At 45.4% G+C, this 22,336-nt stretch overlaps 1 protein-coding gene across 1 annotated transcript; it reads left to right on the top strand.

Annotated features, from left to right (window-relative positions):
* The first annotated feature begins 2,245 nt into the window (after positions 1–2,245).
* Positions 2,246–21,494, top strand: LRRC59 (leucine rich repeat containing 59). Its single transcript, XM_073606681.1, has 8 exons — positions 2,246–2,402; positions 5,139–5,247; positions 7,673–7,732; positions 9,258–9,416; positions 11,143–11,247; positions 18,449–18,521; positions 18,620–18,793; positions 20,277–21,494. The coding sequence occupies exons 2-8, from the start codon at positions 5,143–5,145 to the stop codon at positions 20,516–20,518; spliced, it is 918 nt and encodes a 305-aa protein (XP_073462782.1). The 5' UTR covers positions 2,246–2,402; positions 5,139–5,142; the 3' UTR covers positions 20,519–21,494.
* Positions 21,495–22,336: the final 842 nt, after the last annotated feature.

Here is a 22,336-nt window from a genome sequence, read left to right as displayed (position 1 = left end):
CCCTTTACCACATGATCAGCTGTGTCCAATGGCAGCTGATCACGGATGTAAACAGAAGACAGTTATCAGCATTTCTTTCCTCATGCTGACAGCGTGAGAAGAGAGACGATAACCGGCTTGTGTTAACCGCTTCACCCCCGGAAGGATTTACCCCCTTCCTGACCAGAGCACTTTTTGTGATTCGGCACTGCGTCTTTTTACCTGACAATTGCGCCGTCGTGCGACGTTGCACTCAAACAAAATTGTCGTCCTTTTTCTCCCACAAATAGAGCTTTCTTTTGGTGGTATTTGATCAACTCTGCAGTTTTTATTTTTTGCGCTATAAACAAAAAAATAGCAACAATTTTGAAAAAAAAGCAATATTTTTTACTTTTTGCTATAATAAATACCCCCAAAAAATATTTAAAAAAACATTTTTTTTTCCTCAGTTTAGGCCGATACGTATTCTTCTACATTCTTCTATTTGGTAAAAAAAAAATCGCAACAAGCGTTTGATTGGTTTGCGCAAAAGTTATAGCGTCTACAAAATAGGGGATAGTTTTATGGCATTTTTATTGATTTTTTTTTTTTTACTAATAAAGGCGGCGATCAGTGATTTTTATCGTGACTGTGACATTATGGCGGACACATCGGACAATTTTGACAATTTTTGGGACCATTGGCATTAATACATGCTAAAAAAAAAAAAAAAAATCCCAATGGTGATTAACCACTTCTGCCCCGGAAGTATTTACCCCCTTAATGACCAGGCCATTTTTTTTGCGATACGGCGCTGCGTCGATTTAACTGACAATAGCGCGGTCGTGCGACGCTGTACACAAATAAAATTGATGTCCTTTTTTTTTCCACAAATAGATGTTTCTTTTGGTGGTATTTGATCACCTCTGGGTTTTTGTTTTTTTTTGCGCTATAAACAAAAAAAGACCAACAATTTTGAAAAAAAAAAAAAAAATATTATTTACTTATTGCTATAATATCCCAAATAAAAAAAAAAAAAAAAATAGTTTCTTCATCAGTTTAGGCCGATATGTATTCTTCTACATATTTTTGGTATAAAAAAATTCTTTTAAGTGTATCTTGATTGGTTTGCGCAAAAGTTATAGCGTCTACAAAATAGGGGATAGATTTATGGCATTTTTATTATTATTTATTTTTATACTAGTAATGGCGGTGGATCTGCGATTTTTAGCAGGACTGCAACATTGCGGCGAACACATCAGACACTTTTAACACTATTTTGGGACCAGTGACATTTATACAGCGATCAGAGCTGAAAATAGCCACTGATTACTGTATAAATGTCACTGGCAGGGAAGGGGTTAACCCTAGGGGGCGATCAAGGGGTTAAATGTGTCCTAGGGAGGTCTTTCTAACTGTGGGGGGGAGGGGACTGACTGGGAGTAGAGAGAGATCGCTGATCATAATCACTAGGAACAGCAGATCTCTCTCTACTCCTGTCAGAACGGGGATCTCTTTGTTTACATTGACAGATCTCCATTCTGTCCCTCCTCTGTGGAGCGATCGCGGGCGGCCGGCGGACATCGCGGCCACTGGCCACCCTCTCCGGCATCGCAGCGACGGCGATTTGCGCAACTGTGCCAACCTGCTGCAGTATAAAGACGGCGGCTGGTCGGCAAGCTGTTAAATACCACCAAAAGAAAACCCTATTTGTGTGAAAAAAATTATTAAAATGATGTTTCGGTACAGTGTTACATGACTGTGCAATTGTCATTCAAAGCGTGAGAGTGCTGAAAGATGAAAATTGGCCTGGGCAGGAAGGGGGTGACAGTGCCCGGTATTGAAGTGGTTAACTGCTGCTCAGGGACTCTGGGCTTCAACAAAATGGCGGCCTCCAGCATCGTTCCTGTTTCTTCTTGCTGGAATTTACAGCGCACACTCATGTTGGTAGCATAATTATTAATGTGGAATGTATGTTTCTTGCTAAAGAATGTTATTTATTTATTTTTTTTTCAATTGTTACGAGTAAGGTTTCGCTTTATAGCATAAAGTGCGGGGGCGCGCACGGAAGCGGGCACAGCTCAGTCTCCACTTTAGTACAGCACAAAGCTTATCTCCCGGCCGGTGTTTCATCAGATTTGGCGACCCGTCAGAATGTGTAACGGAAGTGACGTTTCGTCGCTGCCATCTTGCTACACCCCACACTCCTCCACAGTAAGGATAGAGTGGGAAGGGGGCAAGCGGACATCTTGTTACACCCACCGTAGTTTTGCACCGGCGATACCTCTTCCGACCGGCAGGGGGCAAACATGGCAGCGTGCGCCGCTCATTGTCACTGATGTCCCTTCTGTCTGGTGGCCTCTCGCTGCTCCTGGATTGGGGAGGTGTGACGTGGATCAGGAAGTGTGTGAGAGTCCTGGGAGTACCGGTGCTGGTCTATCAGTGTGAGTGTTTTGTGTACGGTGCTGGGGGTGGCAGACATTGGGCTGAGTGGTAATGATAGAAGTATATGGAGGGGGTGATGAGGTGGGGGAAGGAATGGAGGCGAAGGAGACTCTCAGGCAAGGCCTGGAGAATGGGAAATGGACATTGGAATCAGCTCTCTATAAATGTTCAGTAATATAAATCCAATATCTGGGCCCCATAGCCAGCTGTGCCCTGTTGCTAGGATACTCTAGGCGTTGGACAGTTGCTCCCGGCAACACAGGAGTGTGCGTTTTTTAATTCAATGACCCGCACATGTGCAATGCACCCTCTCCCATCGCAGAATGATGAGCCTGAGAGAGAGAGCGCGCTGCGCATGTGTGGGTATTTGAACGCGGACGCTCATTCGCCCCCTGAGGTGAGCCTCCAACAGCTGGAGCTTCCTAGTGACAAGATGGGGCACAGCAAACAATGGGAGATTGGCTGGGGGGGGATTTTCCTTTGGGAGTAGCTCGCCAAAAATGACATTTTTGTTGCAGGGGATGCCTGAAATCTGACTTGTATCTTAGTGTAGACTTCTGGGAAAATCAGGCAGCCAATCACACAAGCAGGACATGATATTTCTGGGGGGGGGGGGATCCGCACACCATCTTACTCCCCCAGGTTACCATTTTGCAGAAAACTACAGCTGATATTTTTCGTCCGGAGTCGCTGGCCGTTGCGGTGGTACGTCCGGAGTCGCTGGCCGTTGCGGTGGTACGTCCGGAGTCGCTGGCCGTTGCGGTGGTACGTCCGGAGTCGCTGGCCGTTGCGGTGGTACGTCCGGAGTCGCTGGCCGTTGCGGTGGTACGTCCGGAGTCGCTGGCCGTTGCGGTGGTACGTCCGGAGTCGCTGGCCGTTGCGGTGGTACGTCCGGAGTCGCTGGCCGTTGCAGTGGTATGTTCGGAGTCGCTGACCGGCGTGGTGGTACGTCCGGATTTGCTGGCTGGCGTGGCGGTACGTCCGGAGTTGCTGGCCGGCACGGTGGTGCGTTCGGAGTCACTGATCGGCATGGTGGTACGTCCGAAGTCACTGGCCGGCGCAGTGGTGCGTTCAGAGTCGCTGACCGGCGTGGTAGTACATCCGGAGTTGCTGGCCGGCATGGTGGTACATCCGGAGTCGCTCACCGGCGTGGTGGTACGTCCGGAGTCGCTGGCCAGCACGGTGGTACGTTCGGAGTCGCTGGCGCGGTGGTACGTTCGGAGTCGCTGGCGCGGTGGTACGTTCGGAGTCGCCGGCGCGGTGGTACGTTCGGAGTCGCCGGCGCGGTGGTACGTTTGGAGTCGCCGGCGCGGTGGTACGTTTGGAGTCGCCGGCGCGGTGGTACGTTTGGAGCCGCCGGCGCAATGGTACGATCGGAGTCACCGGCCGCCGTGGTGGTACATTCCAAGTGGCTGAGGCAGGGTTCACACTGAAGCGAATCTTATTAGGGATTCCTCCACATGTAATTGGAGAGTGTGACCGGCTCTCAGTGGAGCGGGTTCACACATCTCTGGGGGGGGGGGCTTGGGGGGAGGGGCACGGTGAGCATTGGAAAAGGGTTCTGTGCATCTTTGACTCCATTTCCGGAGCAACTTCAGGCAAAATTTTGGACCTGATTTGCACCTGAATCTGTGTACAGGGATACACCAGACCCCCTGCTGTGACCCGTGGCCGCAACAGCGTGCACCCAGCCTGACTGTGGTATATTCCGGGTCGCCAGGCATGGTACATTAGGAGTCGCCGGGTGCGGTAAAGTCAAGTGACGGACGGTAATTTATATTTCACTTTTTTTTTTTTTAATCTGATATACAAGAATCAATATGATGATTTAGACACCTTTCACACTTGAGGCGTCTTTCAGGCCCTACAGCGCTAAAAATAGCGCCTGAAAAAAGCCTTAACTGCAAACCCAGTGTGGTAGCCTTAGTGCACTGGGGCGCTGCGCTGGAAGGGCGTCACAAAAAGTCCTGCCAGCAGCTTCTTTGCAGCGGTGGAGGAGCGGTGAATACACCACTCCTCCTCATCGAAAACAATGGGGCAATACCGGCAAAGCGCCACTGCAGCAGCGTTTTGTGGGCGGATTTAACCACTTTCCGGCCTAATAGCGCCGCTAAAACAACGGTAAAGCGGTGCTAAAAATAGCGCCGCTTTACCGCTGACGCCCGGGGCGGCTCAGTGTGAAAGGGGTCTTAGTAGGGTTGTTCCAGATCAGATGGTTGGGTATTGGGTGAATTATTATAGTATGTAATGGTGTATTGTTGATAATAAGTACTATGAAGGATCCACCCCACCTTTTTTTTTTTTTTTTTTTTTTTTTTTTTTTTTTAATGCAAAGCACTTCAAAAACTGCTCAGAGTGAAAGTAGTCCATCAGCCGAAAAAGTACTGACAGCTAAATAAATTCAGACTCATTTAAATTCATGCTAATTAAAATATTGAATGAATATATATATATATATATATATATATATATATATATATATATATATATATATATATATATATATAAATAATTTTTTTTTTTTTTTTTAACGATCCATTTCGTTTTCTGGCCATTTTTTTTTTTTCGATCCATTTACATTGATGAACCGGCATCAGCTGTTACCTCACAGTACAATTACTGTGAGAGGGTGGCAAGTGGTTGAATCTGGAATCTCAGAAAAAAAAAAAGGCAAGTTTTTATATGAGAGATGAAGATATAACTTCTCTAATACTGTTGTGATTTTGCTGTTGCAGGAACATGTCGCGGTCAGCTGTAAAAGTCGGGAACCTGAGAGATAAGTTGGATGGAAATGAACTAGACCTGAGTCTGAGTGACCTGAGTGAAGTCCCAGTGCGGGAACTGGTCAGTAACATCTTGACGTCTTCTTCTATCCTGACGTTTTTTTTAAAAAATCAATTGATGGAATATGTATAGTAAAAAGAATTTACTGAGGATTGCTGTTCATAAAGCTGTGGCCTTTGAATCCTAAGTAGGTTGGAATTGTTCTTTAACCACTTCAGCCCCGGAAGATTTTACCCTCTTCCTGACCAGAGAACTTTTTACAATTCGGCACTGCGTCGCTTTAACTGACAATTGTGCTGTCTTGCGGCACTGTACACAAACAAAATTTGCATGCTTTTTTCCTCACAAATAGAGCTTTATTTTGGTGGTAAATTAATCACCTCTGCGGTTTTTATTTTTTGCGATATAAACAAAAAAACAGTGACACTTTTGACAAAAAAAAAATATTTTTCACTTTTTGCTATAATAAATATCCCCAAATCTAAAAAACAAAATAAATTCTTCATGAGTTTAGGCCGATATGTATTCTTCTACATATTTTTGGTAAAAAAATCGCAATAAGCGTATATTGATTGGTTTGTGCAAAAGTTATAGCATCTGCAAACTATGGGAAATATTTATGGCATTTGTATTATTTATTATTTTACTGGTAATGGCGGCGATCTGCGATTTTTAGCGGTAATGCGACTTTGCATCGGACAGATTGGACACTTTTGACACATTTTTGGGACCATTGACATTTTTACAGCCATCAGTGCTAAAAAATATGCACTGATTACTGTGTAAATGTCACTGGCAGGGAAGGGGTTAACACTAGGGGGCGATCAAGGGGTGTGTGTTCCCTCAGTGTGTTCCAACTGTATGGGGATAGGACTGACTGGAGGAGACATATTGTTCCTACTTAGTAGGAACAAATGACATGTCTCCACTCCCCTGACAGAACAGGGATTTGTGTGTTTACACACACAAATCCCTGTGCTGGCTCTCGTGCACACGATCGTACGTGGCTGGCGGCGATCGACGGCCACGCGCATCGGGTCCCCCGCCCTCTGGCGGCTCTTAAAGGGAAACATGTACGGGGTTTCGTGCAGGGTTGCCATTCTGCCCCCGTAAAAAGACGTGAGCCGGTTAAAGTGTTACTAAACCCAGGAGCCTGCATTCATTATATCTGGTCTCCCACAGTACACAGAACATGGAAATGCAATTATTTTAGTAACTATATAAACTGCTTTTCTCATCAGCAGTATATAGCAGTCTTGTGACTTCTATCGGTGTCTGCCTAAAGCTTGTAGGAGGAGTTTTTATTCTCCGCTGAATCTCTGCCTGGACAGTGCTGATTGGCCCTGTGCTTATCACATGCACCCTCCCAATAAAAAAAAAAAAAAAACCTCTCTAGCGATACACACCAAACTGAGCATGTGCAGCCTGACTCCTAATGCTCTGTTCTATCACGAGATGGACTGGAGTCAGTTAAAGAAGGGGAGGTTTAGAGAAGACAGGATCACACCGCCTTTATAATCAATGCAGAGGATTAACCCCTTAGGTTCCACAGTGAGTATAACAAACATGCTCTACTGCATATACAGACTGATTTTACTGTTGTGGGTCTCGTAACACTTTTTAAGGCCTCGTGAACAAGTACAGTGAGGCTGAAAATATGCTGGTTGTAAAACCCTGGGTGTGTACCTGTGCTCGGGGTGCCGCAGGCGTTGCATACAGTTTGCTAATCAAGTGTGTGGCTGTACTTGCAAATGGTTGTACAACATATTTCCCAAACACAAAGCTTTCACATTCAACCAATGAGGTAAAAGAGACTGGGGGGTGGGGGGAGCTGCTGCTCTCGTGCACATCGCTGGATCGAGATGGGGGCTCAGGTAAGTATGGGGGGGGGCTGCTGCACAGAAGAATTTTTACCTTCATGCATGAAGGTTAAAAAAACCTTGAGCCTTAAAAAAACACTTTAAAACCAGTGCAGGGCCCATATCCCTTATTGGTCACTGAACAACAGCCAGCTGCTGGAGTATAATGGAGTGGTGGATCAGGTAAGTAAACCTGCTTTTCCCATCTTCTAGACCAGTGATGGTGAACCTTGGCACCCCAGATGTTTTGGAACTACATTTCCCGTGATGCTCAACTACACTGCAGGGTGCATGAGCATCATGGGAAATGTAGTTCTAAAACATCTAGGGTGGCAAGGTTCACCATCACTGTCCTAGACCGAAAGGCAGTGCCAAGTAAAAGGTTCCATTCAATGGCTCCCTCCCCAACTACCTACACCCATGTGACCATGCTGAGCCAATGTCTGGAACTACCAGGTGTTTACTTCCCTCCCAGTGGGTACAGGACAGGTTAGTATGCGCTGCTGCGGATGGGAGGAGGCAGGTTTTTTTGCTCTCTTGCCTGATTTCTGATCTGGTGCTATGTAGTCTTTCCTTGGTCTGCTCTAAGAATAATTTGTTCTGTTTCTATTTATCCTTACATTCAGGCTGCCCTCCCCAAGGCCACGGTGTTGGACCTTTCTTGTAACAAGCTTACAACATTACCGGTAAGGTATTCCAGAAGAGAACGTTTTATATAATATATATATATATTATTTTTATTTTTTTTACCAGAATTTTAATTTCTTTATACTACTAATGGCAGTGATCAGTGACTTCTAATGGGACTGCAATGGTGCTGCGGGTAATTTAAAACCAACTGACGCTGGGGGGAACTGACTAACCACCACTGACATCACCAGTAACACTAATACAGTGATAATACTATACATTGTCGGTGTACTGATGACACTGGCTGGCAAGGGGTTAAAGCAGGGGTCCACCTATCTATCGTTTTTTTTTTTTTTGGAGTTCATTCACAAACTTTTCTTCTCATGATTATCTACTCACATGTTCTGTGTAATAAGTCCGCCTGTGTCCGATTTCGTTGTAAAGAATAACTTATAAAATTCACTGAAGGCGGTTTCCATCTTCATTGTGGGAATTTGAAGCCCACAAGCATGTATTTCCTGGATGCGGTGAATGCTGTGCTCCCAGCATTCACCGAGATGTTGTGATGACGCTGTTGCACAATGCATGCTGGGAAGCCTGAGACTAGCTCCCATGGGACTGTGGGAGGTCTGGGAGAGGCTAGAAACACGCCTACTCCCATGGGAGGAAAACCAGGAAGTGCTAAGAAGATTAGAAAAAAAAAGGTAATTACGGCGATTTATATTTTTTTACACAGCATGTCAGCATCTAGGCAAGGAAGAGAATGCATAGAGATAATGTTCAAAATTTGGGTGGAACCCCGCTTTAACATCTAAGGGTGATCAAGGGGTTAAAGGTGTGCCTAACAATGTGTAATGTTTGTATTATGTGCTGATGTTATCTGCTTTTTACTACAGATCAGAGATAAGAAACACAAAGGATGGTATACAGAGCCCTGTTTTGAATGTCATCACAGAGCTCTGGGCTGTGATTGGACACAGCCGATCAGCAGGTCCCAGATGTGAATCAGTGGCTGGGACCTGTTGACAGGCTCCTGTTGTGTACAATCACAGCAGGTATCTGCGGGGGGACTGGCAAAAAAAGCAGATTTTCTGCTTGCAATGGAAGGTTTGCTTTAAAGTTCTGCTAAACCAAAAAAAATTAAAAGTCAGCAGCTACAAATACTGCAGCTGCTGACTTTTAACAATCGGACACTTACCTGTCCCAGGGTCCAGCGATGCGGGGGAACAAAGCCCCGCTCATCTCCCCCTCCTCTCTGCGGCGCCGGCATTGTATGTGTAGGCGCCTAGGTGTGGCTTCACAGCCGGGCACGCACTGCGCATGCGTAAGCCGCGCGCTGTGACTGAGAGGAAGGGGGGAAGAGGTGATCTCCTTCCTTCCTGTGACGCGGTGCGTCGGGAAGAAGTGGGTTCTCCCCCCGCCCCCCAAAAAAATGACATGCCAAACGTGGCATGTCAAGGGGTCACCACCCCTTAAAGCGGAAGTTCCATTTTTGGGTGGAACGCCGCTTTAACTGTGTATTTTAGAATTTTGTTGTTTTCATTTTCTTCATTATCCTCCAAATCTCTTCTGTCTCTGCAGGGTGACTTTTGCTCTCTCACTCATATTGTACGACTGGATCTCAGCAAAAATCAGCTTTTGCAGCTCCCATCTGAATTTGGCAGGTTGATAAATCTGCAGCACCTCGATCTTCTACAAAACAGTTTGACTATGCTGCCTGTGACCTTTGCTCAACTCAAGGTAAAGACCTAATATTGTACTCTGGAAAAGAACCTGAAAATGTAAAGGACACAAATGAATGCAGCCCTGTAATCATTAATGCATTATTAATTGCGTAATAAAAATACAAGCGGTGTAAGTACCTGATATCAGCCTTTTACACTGATAATTAAAGGAGAAGTACAGCCAAAGCTTGTTTGGCTGTACTTCGCCTGTAGATCACAGGAGTGCAGTTTGCTCTGCACTCCTGTGACCCGTTTTCAGCAGACGCTATCGTCACAGAGCCGGTCCTGTCCTGTAAGGGAGATTTCCCTTCACTTCCTGTCCTGGAGAAGACACAGGAAGTACATCCTGGAAATCTTTGCAAAAAAGGGGGGGGGGGTTACCACCTTAGGCCAAAGTCTCTTGTTCTGGTGATAATTGTATTCTATTATTGGGTTATTTATTATTATTACTATTATCTATTATTATTGGGTTCTCTTCAAAACAAGCAAAAAAGTTTGTGTGTGTATATATATATATATATATATATATATATATATATATATATATATATATATATATATATATATGTATGTGTGTGTGTGTGTGTATGTGTATATATATAAATATATTGTGTGTGTATATAATTAGTTTTTGGTTATGTCAGCTCCATATATTTTAAACATCTTTTCTACTTTTTGTTTCTAAACACACAAACAAAAAATGGCAAAAATGTTCTCAATTTATCTGACTTAAAGCGGTGTTCCACCTAGGAATGGAACTTCCGCTTTAAGGGAAGGTGACCCCCTGACATGCCACATTTGGCAAGACATTTTGGGGGGGGGGGATTTTGGAGGGTTCCAGCTCCCACTTCCTCCCGGCGCACCACGGAGCCAGTAGCAAGTTAACCTCTACCCTCTCCCTCTCGGCAATCATCTGGGACACGTCACAGGTCCCAGATGATTGCCCGGCCAATCACAGCGCATGGCTCGCGCATGCGCAGTGCGTGCCCGGCTGTGAAGCCACAGCCGGGCACCCACAGTGAAAATGCCGGCGCCGCAGAGAGGAGGGGGTGAAGATCGGGGCTTCGTTCCCCCACATCTCTGGACCCTGGGACAGGTAAGTGTCCGATTATTAAAAGTCAGCGGCTGCAGTATTTGTAGCGGAATTTTAATAGTATTTTTTTAAGCGGAACTCCGCTTTAACCACTTGCCGATCGCCTAACTGGGAATGTACGTCATGATTTTGACGTTAAATACTGTTGTTATGACAGCAGCTAGTTGCCATAACCTCTGTATCGTTTTTTCCCTTGTGTGGCTGGCTTTCAGATAAAAGTGATCCCAGTGGCGGATTCGTCACAATAACGCTTGTAGAGGCAGTGGGAGAGGTGTATCCACCCCGCCTTTTTGCTTTTACAGGGTAAATGAGAGATCCGGGGTCAGAAAGAGGACCTGCCATGCTTATTTCTATTACAAGGGATGTTTACATTCCTTGTAAAGGGAATAAAAGTGAACAAAAAAAACAAAGGGACAGTGTAAGAGGAAAAAAAAGATGTTTTTTAAAGCTCCCCATCTCTCGGTGCTCGCGCGCAGAAGCGAACGCATACGTAATTTGCTCCCACGTTTGTAAACGGTGTTCAAACTACACATGTGTGGTATCGCTGTGATTGTTTGAGCGAGAGCAATAATTCTAGTGCAGGACCTCCTCTAACTCTAGAGGAAACTGCTGTAAATATGATAAGTGATCTCTCTGTTTTGTTTTACAGAGCCTGAAGTGGTTGGACCTGAAAGACAACCCGCTGAACCCTGCCTTGGCCAAGGTGGCCGGAGACTGCCTGGATGAGAAGCAGTGTAAGGACTGTGCCCAGAGTGTGAGTATCCTATGGAGGAGTGTCCATTGCTGCAATGATCGGGATGCTTTGTAAGAACAGGCTTCACATATGACGGAGGACAAAGGTTTCCTGTTCTAATAGAAAACAGACAGCTGGCATGTGACTAGATGCTTTGGGCAACACTGCTAGATTCTTAGAAGGATATCTATATTGTTTTGTTCAGCTGCTGTTAAAGTGAATCCTCACCCATAAATTGAAAGTCCCTTCTGTCTACCCCTCCTCTGCTACCTGTATAGCGGCTTTTTTATTTTCTTTGCCTTTTTTTTCCCTTAACGTCTTTCAGGACAGCACCTTGAGAGCGTGGCTCCACCCACTTGACAGGAAACACACCTCCACCAAACTTTAAAAGGAGGCTCCTTCCCACTTATCATCAGTTTATGTGTTTCCTCCGGCGGGAACACATGTGGGAGTTTGGAGCTCTCAAGGTTCTGTCCTGAGAGAACAGGCTCCCTACTCCACTATTTTTACCTACCTCAGGAGAGCCGATTCCTCCCATTTTCCACAGGCTTACGGGTGCCGGGTGGATGGGCTCCTTCTCCCTCGTCAGTGCTCGGGGAGAGCCAGGACTGCTCCGGGTATTGCTGCTCCCAGGCAGAGGCGTCAGGCATGTCAGGCATTTCTGTTTGTTTTTTTCTTGCCTGCACATGTTTTTTCCCTGACGCTGCCGCCATCTTGGGAAGGGCAGTCAGAGGACTGCATCCGCCGGATGTGAGGTATCCGGAAGTGGGGCGGCATCCATGGAGCAGGCGCCAGGCGTCATTTCCGCCGGAAGCGCAGGGGGAGGATGGAGGAATAGGTCTGGTGCTTATTTATTGCTGGTTCCGGTCCGGCGCACAGGTGCTATTGGAGTCCGGAACCGGCGTTTTCGCCACAGGTATCACGCTGCTGCCTCAGCATGGATTCAGGAACCGCAGCGAGTGGAACAGGCACAGGCACCAGCAAGGCCCAGGTAAGGAGCAGACTGTAGTTTCTGCTCAGCTTTACTGTGGGGTCTCTCTCTAGCCCTCTTCTCTCTAAATGTTAGTGAAGTTTGAGGGTATTTTTTCCCCCTGGTGGCGGAGGGGCCTGTCAGGGCACATGAGTCTGATAGCTTTTCTCACTGTGCACCTGTGGTGAGCAACCTTGAGTAATCAGGCTGACTCTAAAAGATGGTTTGTCTTTTTTCTCTCTCTTTTTTTCCCTTATCATGGCAGGCCAAGAGCTCTGACCCTGGGATTAGAAAGAAATGTCCTTCATGCAAAATTAAGTTAAATGAAGGCTGGAAAAAGGCTTTATGTCAAGCATGTATTGACTCCTTGGTGAGGGAAGAAACCACTTCCGCATGCAGTGATCTAATCGCATCTGCCAAAAAGGAATTGGATGCTACCATTCAATCCTTCAGATCCTCACTCACCTATCCATCTGCAAGTCAGCCCACTACCTCACAGTCCTCTCAAGGCTCACTGTTAGTCCCGGCAGTAGAGGCGGAAATGGGTCCTCTGAACCGGGAAGGGCTTTCCCCATCCCATTCTAATGAATCGAATGAGGATAGTGATGAGCTGGAAAATATGTCTTCCAAGTATAAATTGTCTTTGGATCAGGTGGATGGCCTTTTAAAGGCTATTTATGCTACTCTAGGCCTTGAGGAAGAGCATAAGGAGATGTCTTTACATGACAAGATGTATGCAGGGCTTAGTGAGTCTAAGTCCCGTACCTTTCCAGTCCATGCAGTGATTTCTGAAACAATCAGAAAAGAATGGGCTGACCCTGATAGGAAACCATTTTTCTCCAGGGCTCATAAGAGAAGGTTCCCTTTTGATGAAGACCCAGCGGCTCTTTGGAATAAGGTTCCAAAACTTGATGCAGCCTTTTCTCAAGTGTCAAGATCTACTGATCTAGCATTTGAGGACATGGGGATCTTAAAAGACCCCATGGATAAAAAAATGGATCAACAGCTCAAGCGGACTTGGCAATCCATTATGGGCAACCTTAAGCCAGCAATGGCAACTACTTGCATCTCCAGGAACTTGGAGTATTGGGTAAATCAGCTTAAAGCTCATATAATAGCAGATTCCCCTAAGCAAGAAATCCTTGACTCCTTTTCTACCCTCTCAGCAGCCGTAGCCTATGTCTCTGATGCCTCAGCAGAGTCTATCAGGATGACAGCTAAGGCGGCAGCCCTTGCTAATTCGGTTAGACGGGCTTTATGGCTAAAGACTTGGCAAGGGGACACAGCATCTAAAAACAAATTATGCGGGGTCCCTTTTCTAGGAGACTTACTGTTCGGCCCTGATTTGGATTCAGTTCTGGACAGGACTGCAGATAAAAAGAAATCTTTTCCTGTCAAAAAGAAGAAACAACCAGTCAAACGTTTTTTTCGTCCTCAAAGGGCTCGGGAACAGAACAAGTCTCAAGAGAAAAAGAAAAGCTGGTCAGGGCAGAGGGGTAAGGGCAGAGGAAATGTCCTTTTCCATCCTCCTGCGTCAGCCAGCAAGACGCAATGACAGTCGGTTACAGGTAGGGGGAAGACTACAAGACTTTCTCCCCTATTGGGCAAGCATAACAGAAAACCAGTACATTCTGAATATGCTAGCCCAGGGTTACAATATAGAATTTTCAGATCTCCCCCTAGAAAGGTACTTGGTGACAAATCTTCCAAGAGATGTAACAAAATCCCTGGCAATGAAGAGCCTATTAAAGGATCTGATAGATCAGGGGGTTATGACTTACGTCCCACAGGGGGAGCTTTATCGGGGGTTTTATTCCCGTATATTCCTGATAAAGAAACCATCCGGAGATTTTCGGTTAATCCTAAACCTGAAACCGCTGAACAGATCAGTCCAATACAAAAGGTTTCGTATTGACTCCATCTTCACGGTCAAGAATCTATTGACGAGGGAATGCTTTATGGCATCAATAGACCTTTGAGATGCCTATCTGCATATCCCTATAGCCCCGCAGTCCCAAAGATTCCTAAGGTTGGCGATAAATTTGGGAAAAGAGGTTCTGCACTTGCAATTCAGGGCCCTCCCCTTTGGCCTGTCTTCTGCCCCACGAATATTCACAAAAATAATGGCAGAAGCGCTTGCACCTCTTCGCATGCAGGGGATTGCGGTAATTCCGTACTTGGACGACCTACTCCTTTTTGCCCCCTCCAGGGAAAGACTGCTAGACAACCTCGGAAAGACCCGAGGTCATCTAGAAACCCTGGGTTGGATCATAAATATGCAGAAGTCAAATTTCGTTCCAGCCCAGAAAATACTATTCCTGGGGTATCAGATCTGTTCAAGGGAACAAAAGATTTTTCTCCCAGAAGAGAAGAAGGGGAAAGTCCTGAAGGTGGTAGCGTCCTTGCAGGCAAGCCAGCAATTATCAGTCCGACAAGTGATGTCATGCCTAGGAACCCTAACCGCAACCATACCAGCCATTCAATGGGCAAGGTTACATTTCAGGCCTCTCCAGAGCTTTCTCCTGAGAATATGGAATCACAGGTCAGAATCTCTGGAAGCAAAGATAAAGATACCCACCAAAGTCAAGAGATCACTTTGGTGGTGGAGAAGACAGGAGAATCTGTCAGAAGGCCTGCTCTGGTCATTTCCAATAGAAAAAGTGGTAACGACAGATGCCAGTGTATGGGGTTTCTGGAGCTCACTTAGACCAAGACTTCGCGCAAGGAATGTGGTCTCGGACAGAGGCAAAGAGGTCCTCAAATTGGAGGGAACTAAAGGCAGTCGCCTTAGCTTTAGATGCCTTCTCTCCTATCCTTCAAGGTTCTCATGTCCGGGTCCTCTCAGACAATGCCACTACCATAGCCTACCTAAACAAACAGGGGGGTACAAGAAGCAAAACACTTCAGTTGCTAGCTTCAAAGATCCTGGTTTGGGCAGAAAAGCATGTTCGGTCCTTATCAGCAGTCCACCTCAAAGGCACCTTAAATGTAGTGGCAGATTATCTAAGCAGAAGGCGGATTCAGGAGTCAGAATGGAGCCTGAATCCGGAAATCTTTTCAATGATTACCAGGGCCTGGGGTCAACCGCAAATAGACCTATTTGCGTCACAGGAAAATACACAACTCCCAGTATTTTTCTCTATTCACAGAAACGACAAGGCCCAGGGGACAGATGCATTAATCCAGCCCTGGAACTTCCATCTGGGTTACGCATTTCCTCCTTTCCAACTTATCCCGTTGGTGTTAAGGAAGATACAGAGGGAGAAGGTGGCAGTAATCCTAATTACTCCGTTTTGGCCAAAGAGGGCATGGTTTTCCACCATTCTACAGATGGCAGTCAAACCATTTTGGCGGCTGCCTCTCCGGCAGGACCTGCTCCTACAGGGTCCAATACAGCATCCGGGAGTGGCCAGTCTAAGCCTCACGGCCTGGTTTCTGAGGAGAAGTTGTTAAGAAACAAAGGTCTGTCACAACCCTTGGTAACTACCTTACTTTCCAGTAGGAAAATAGTGACCAGAAAAATCTATGCTAAATATTGGAAGGTCTTCAACTCTTTTTGTCATTTGACTAAGAGAAAAGTAAAAAATTTAGTGTCAATTTTGGAATTTCTTCAAGAGGGGGCAGACAAGGGATTGTCAGTCAGCACCCTTAAAGTTCAAGTAGCTGCTTTGGGAGTATTTCTAGAAAGACCAATCTCTTCTGAGCCCTTGGTTATAAGATTTTTCAAGGCACTTACCAGATCTAGACCAGCTCCGGCTAAGCACTTTCCCAATTGGGATCTATCAGTGGTCCTGCAAGCCCTTACAAAGGAACCTTTTGAACCACTACAAAGAATCTCTCTAAGGAATCTTACTCTTAAGACCTTGTTCTTAGTTGCAATAACGTCAGCAAGGAGAATTGGTGAGCTGCACGCCCTATCTGTTAAGAGACCCTTTTTAACTATCTACACAGATAGGATTGTACTTAAAACCGATCCGGGTTTTTTGCCAAAGGTAGCGTCAGCACACAATAGGTCGCAGGAGATCATCCTGCCAACCTTTTGCTCTAACCCTTCGGGGGAAAAAGAAGGCAAATTCCACAATTTGGATGTAAGAAGGACTTTATTACAGTATCTGGAGGTAACAAGTAACTTTAGATCCTCGGATTCTCTATTTATACTTTTTTCGGGTAAAAAGAAGGGCCAACAAGCTTCTAAGGGGTCTATAGCTAGATGGCTTAAATCAGCTATTCTAGCAGCATACTCTCAGTCGGGGCTCTCTCCCCCGCTGGGAATTAAAGCGCATTCTACCAGGGCTCAGGCCACTACATGGGCAGAAATGGCTGGTGCCACCCCAGATCAGATTTGTAGGGCGGCTACGTGGTCAAGTTACCTTACGTTTGTCCGTCATTACAGGCTGGATCTTCTGTCAGCCAGTGAACAGGCCTTTGGCAGAAAGGTCTTGCAGGCTGTGGTCCCTCCCTAAGTGGGTAAGTCTCTGTTATCCTCTCAAGGTGCTGTCCTGAAAGACGTTAAGGGAAAAATCAAGTTAGACTTACCGGTAACTTGTTTTCCAGGAGTCTTTCAGGACAGCAGCAACCCGCCCTTATTGTATTAAATTACTATGCTGTGACTAACCATATTCTGATTATGTGTTCCAGCTTGGGCCGGAGGTTCTCTACTACTACTGATGATAAGTGGGAAGGAGCCTCCTTTTAAAGTTTGGTGGAGGTGTGTTTCCTGTCAAGTGGGTGGAGCCACGCTCTCAAGGTGCTGTCCTGAAAGACTCCTGGAAAACAAGTTACCGGTAAGTCTAACTTGATTTTTTTTTTTTAAGAAGAAGGGTTTGGTCCTGCCTCCAATACACACCATTCGCTGAGGCCAATGATGTGTACCGTGCCCGCTTTGCCTCCTGGGATATGTTCGTCAAATATCCCAGGGGGTCATAGTGTTCCATTCACAGAGGAGGGGGGTGGACCAAGCAGGTCATGATTGGGAGGCCCACATGTTGAACCCAGAAGAGCCGGCAGGATTTCCGGTGATATCACACACAAACATGGCGGCGCGAGAACAGAGCAGCGGCTGCTCAGAAAAGGATCTCGCCAGGACGATGCTAGATCCGCTGGGTGGGTGAGTATCCAAACTGTGGAGAACCTACTACAAAGTAAGCAGAGTTAAAAAAAAAAAAAAAAAAAAAAAAGGGGGGGTGGGAATCTGAAGTTCCTCTTTAACCATTTGACCTCCGAAAGATTTACCTCCCCTTCATGACCAGGCCATTTTTTGAGACACGGCACTGTGTTACTTTAACTGACAATCGTACGGTCATGCAAAGCTGTACACGAATAAAATGTGTGTCCTTATTTTCCCACAAATAGAGATTTCTTTTGGTGGTATTTTATCACCTCTGCGGTTTTTTATTTTTTGCGCTATTAAAAAAAAAAAAAAAAAAAAAATGTTTACTTTTTGCTAAAACCTATCCAATAAAAAAAATGGAAACAAAATCAAATTTCTTCATTTGATTTAGGCCAATATGTATTCTCCTACATACTTCTGGTAAAAAAAAAATTCAGTAAGCGTATATTGATTAGTTTGAGCAAAAGTTAACACATCTACAAAAGATGGGATATTATTTTTATTTAATTTTTTTTTTCAACTAGTAATGGCAGTGATCAGTGACTTATAGCAGGACTGTGATATTGTGGCGCACAGTCTGACACTGATACTTTTTGGGGACGAGTGACACCTATACAGTAATTGTTAATAAAAAATATGCACTATCACTGTACTAACGACATTAGCAGGGAAGGGGTTAACATCAGGGTTGATAAAAAGGTTAACTGTGTACCTAGCCTGTGTTTCTGTGTACTGTGGGGGAGGTTCTTTTAACAAGGGAAAGTATGGATCCATGTTTCTGCTTTGCGGAGGCACAGGATCCATGCCTTCCCTCCTGACAGATCGCCGTTCTTCCTGTGTACAGAACAATCGGCGGGTGCTAGCAGACATCTAGTCCATGGTACCCGCCAATCGGCTCCTGTATAAACATTCGCCCGCTACCCGGAGGAGCCGGATCACGTAATCCGGTGCAGAGGTGCCACCCTGTAGAATGGTAATGTTGGTTAACTAATTTGTTGCTAGCATTTTCAGTAATATATGGAGAAAGGGGTGGCAGTAGCTCTATTAAGAAAGGTAGTGATAAAAGAAAAATAGAGGAAATGGAGCAACGAAGTGAGATATATCTTGGGGAACACACCGATCGTTTCTGTCATTTTGTGCAGGTTCTGCAACATATGAAAGTTATCCAGGAAGAACAAGAGCGAGAATTGCAACGCAAGCTGCTGGAAGAGCAAGGTTTGTGTCACTTTTGTGTGTTTTTTTTTTTATTTTAGGGGTGCATGGTTTGGACTAAGCAAAATTAACCAGCATTAATCTTTATATGGGTCCTACAGCTCTGAAGAAGAAACGTGAGGCTGAGCAGAGACAGAGAGAGGAGAGGGAGAGAGAACAGAAGCGCAAGCAGAAAGCGAAGCAGAAAGCGCGCAAGAGGAGGGACTATAACGCTCTTCAAGCAGCTCAGCAAGAAGTGAAAAAGGAGACAGAGAGAGAGCACACAGAGAACCACAGTGAGTGTCCTGATGGCTGCAGCCAAGATTTGATAATTAATAATTGCACATAGCAATTAAAAAGGTCCAAGCAGCACCTTCACCAGTCCTTGGCCATCAGTCCTCTATTGCTGATGCCCATTTTGGAAGGCCAACAAATGCGCCAAATCCCACTTTAAAAGATTGTTGGCAGTTAAGAGATTATTTGGTAAAAGTGACATGCAATGCCCCCCCCCCCCATGTTCCTAGCAATTGAATACGCCGCATGGCACATGCCCAGAATAGAGCTCAATGCCAGGGATGATATAACCCCATGTGCACATGCATAGGAGCTATACTGTCTGTAGATGTCTGTGCAGCAGGGGGAGGGAGATAGTGGCAGTGACTGAAGGCTGGGCCTGTCTCCACTGAAAGGGGGGGAGGGGGGGTACTGTGTGAGATGTGCCATTATACTATGCATCCTTCCACATTATTGGGAGAGCTGACTTGATCTCAGCAGAATTTATTTTCACTTTATATAGAAGCAAGGAGGGGTGGATGTTACCTAGAAAGGAAGGTGCAGACAAAGCATATCCTTCTATAGTGTGTACGTGTCTCAATCCAGAGCACTACGTGTCATTTCTGTCTGCTGCTTCCATCCTCTATCAGCATGAATAGCTACTGAGAAGTTCCTTGACAACAAGATATAAAACGGTGACTGGGAGAAATCTACAGCAGATTGAAAACCTCAGCTCTGTTCCTGTGTGTTGTGTGAAGGGGGGGGGGGGGTGTTCCTTCCCTGCAATCAGCTTTCAGAGCTCTCCTCACTGAGCTCTGCAGAATGTAATTTTCTGCTTTTTGTCCCGTTTTTCTGAACACACTGACAAGCTGGACTTTGAACGGATGTTTTTTTTTTTTTTTTTTCTTGTAGATGTAGGGAAGAGAGGGCTTTAGATAAACAGGTACAACTTTTGTAGGAGGATTGGTCTTCACATCAGTACCAGTAAAGTCCAATACTTCCAAGTTTTTTAGTAGGAGGATTTGTTTCATCTTTGTGTACCACCTAAGGATAGTCGCCTCACTGGGTATATGTAAGGGTTTACAACCACTTTAACCACCTGCGCTATAGCTGAAAGATGGCTACAGTGCAGGCTTCCAATGTCAGGAGGGTGTCCATGGAAGTCCTTCCGTGATCATGCTGTGTGGGCAGCGCACTCTGTGATCGGCGAGCCTTTCAGAGCGGCCCTTTACCACGCGATCAGCTGTCAGCCAACTGATCACAGGATGTAAACACAAGCCAGTTATTGGCTTTTCTCTCCTCATGCTGACAGCGTGAGGAGAGAAGAAGAGAACCGGTAACTGGCTTGTGTTAGGGACATGTGCACTGATAATCAGTGCTGCCAAACAGTGTCGCCTATCAGTGCAGCCTCATCCATCGCACATTAGTGAAGGAGAAATAGAAATATATACGAACGCGCAGATTTGTAAGTGGAGATCTTTAAACTTCTATGTGCCTCCTTTGCAGAAAACTCGGCAGGGCCCTCTCAGAAGAAGCAGCCCCAGAGGAGATCATGGAGAAGGCTGATCCTGCAGATGGTCCTGTTCTTGCTTATGGTGACTGTGGCCGGTGTGGCGGTATGTCGGTACACTGATCTGCGGACTCAGAGTGTGTGCTCCAATGTGAATACAGTGTATGAGGACACCGTGAGAACTCTGCAGAGCTGCCACTTGGTGGAAAGGGTCCTGAAGTTCGGATCGCAGCAGTGATGATTGAAGATGGTTTTGTGCATACGGAAAAAAAGTGTTCAATTGGAGGGTATTTTGTATAGAAGGGCATCACTGCTAAGCATACATTTATAGAGTGATCTAAGTGCAGTGTGTAAACATCTCTCTGCCCCGATTGGTTTAAAATCCCACTCTTATTACATTTGGGTCTTTCCTTTGGTTTTGCTCCTCCTTTTACTTGTGAATCTCAGAATTCACATACATGTTGAACCCTTTCCAGCCAGCAGGAGCCAGTTCTTTAAAAGTGCTGGAGGCATCACATGGTCTTCCCCTTCATGTGATCACTGTGATTGGCTGTCACGGTGATCACATGATCTGCAGTCCTCCCCACTGGCCCTTAAATGTAAATAGTGACCAGGAGCAGTCGGTGACAGCGCAGTCACAACTCAGTGGTAGCTGAGTGAGCGCGCTCTCAGCATAGAACAGTGACACCATCTGTACATGACAGCTAATGGTTAAAGCCCACCACCATGCTGCCACATATATTTGCATAGAGCTGGTAGGAATGGGTTTAAGCAAAACTAACTCTCAATCAACGTTAAAGAGGAGCTACAGTCTGCTGATGAAAAATGCAATAAAAACATCCCCATGCTCCTTACATAAACACTTTTTTAACATTTGAATACTGTCAATATTTAAAATGAAGCGTTTGCTTACTGCTGATGAAATGCTTGCTGCGGCCATCTTAGGTGAGGGCATCTGAAGCCGGCGTCAGTGAGTTCCGGGATACAGTGCAGCTGGTTTACCCATCATGCACCTCTCGATCTCACGCATGAGTACCACGAGATTACACTATTAGGCCACCCAAAGACTCCTAGGATAGATGATGCCGATATCCCAAGAGTCCTAGGGAATCGCCTAATGATGTATTTGCCTAGGTGGCCGGGACAGAAAGTACCAGCGAACTGCTTTTAAAAAAAAAAAATATTTATAAATGATAAGAAAAAAAAATTGACAATATCCATTTTGCACTACACGGTCAATGGTCGTTATAAGAGGAAGTTTAAAAAAAATAGGCTCAGCTCAGCTTTAACTATTTGGAATCCTTATGCTGCTAGCATTAATATATAGATAGACAGGTATATTATATTCACTTGTTGTTTTGTTCCGTTTTTTTTTTTTTTTAACATTTCAGTTGCTTCCTGGTTTCTGGCCTAGGCCAAAATGATGTCATACATCCCAGGAGTCTTCATGGGCATTTCTTTTTGTTTCATTTAGAGGAGGGCTCTCCTCAGCTAAGCACACCCTCCTGCCCGCAGGGCAGATGGATTCTAGGAAGTAATGGCTTGGGATGCTAAGGGGGTGTTTTCTAAAGTTATTTCTCCACAAAATAAAGCATAGAGACATAGATGGGTGAGTTTGATTTAAATATCAAAAATGAAATAACGTCTTCAGTTTGTGATGTATTAGTTTAGTTCCTCTTAAAAGCGGAACTTCACTCAAAAATGGAGGTTCTCTTCCCAGCCCCCCCCCCCCCCTTACTCCCACTCTTCTACCAGATTTGGAATGTATGTATGTGTATATATATATATATATATATATATATATATATATATATATATATATATATATATATAACAAAATCCAAATCTGGTAGAAGAGTGGGAGTAAGGAGGGGAAAAAAAAAGAGAACCTCCATTTTTGAGTGACGTTCCGCTTTTAAGAGGAACTAAACTAATACATCACATATAATGGGGGGGAGCAGGTACCTGCTCCCATCTGCCTAAGCAATCAGAGCAAAAGTTTGGCGCCCCTCCTGGCCCCCACATGCCGGATTCCAGGAGGCTGCGGGACCATTCA

Source organism: Aquarana catesbeiana, linkage group LG12 (genome assembly GCF_042186555.1).
Source record: "Aquarana catesbeiana isolate 2022-GZ linkage group LG12, ASM4218655v1, whole genome shotgun sequence".
NCBI lineage: Eukaryota > Metazoa > Chordata > Amphibia > Anura > Ranidae > Aquarana > Aquarana catesbeiana.
This window is presented reverse-complemented; position numbering and strand designations above follow the sequence as displayed.

What these genes read in the sequence shown, in the direction of transcription:
- LRRC59 (XM_073606681.1), top strand. Translation starts at nt 5,143, where the DNA reads ATGTCGCGGTCAGCTGTAAAAGTCGGGAACCTGAGAGATAAGTTGGAT. An exon ending in AAGTCCCAGTGCGGGAACTG is followed by an intron (nt 5,248 to 7,672) that starts GTCAGTAACATC and finishes CCTTACATTCAG; the next exon opens with GCTGCCCTCCCCAAGGCCAC. An exon ending in AGAGCACACAGAGAACCACA is followed by an intron (nt 18,794 to 20,276) that starts GTGAGTGTCCTG and finishes CCTCCTTTGCAG; the next exon opens with AAAACTCGGCAGGGCCCTCT.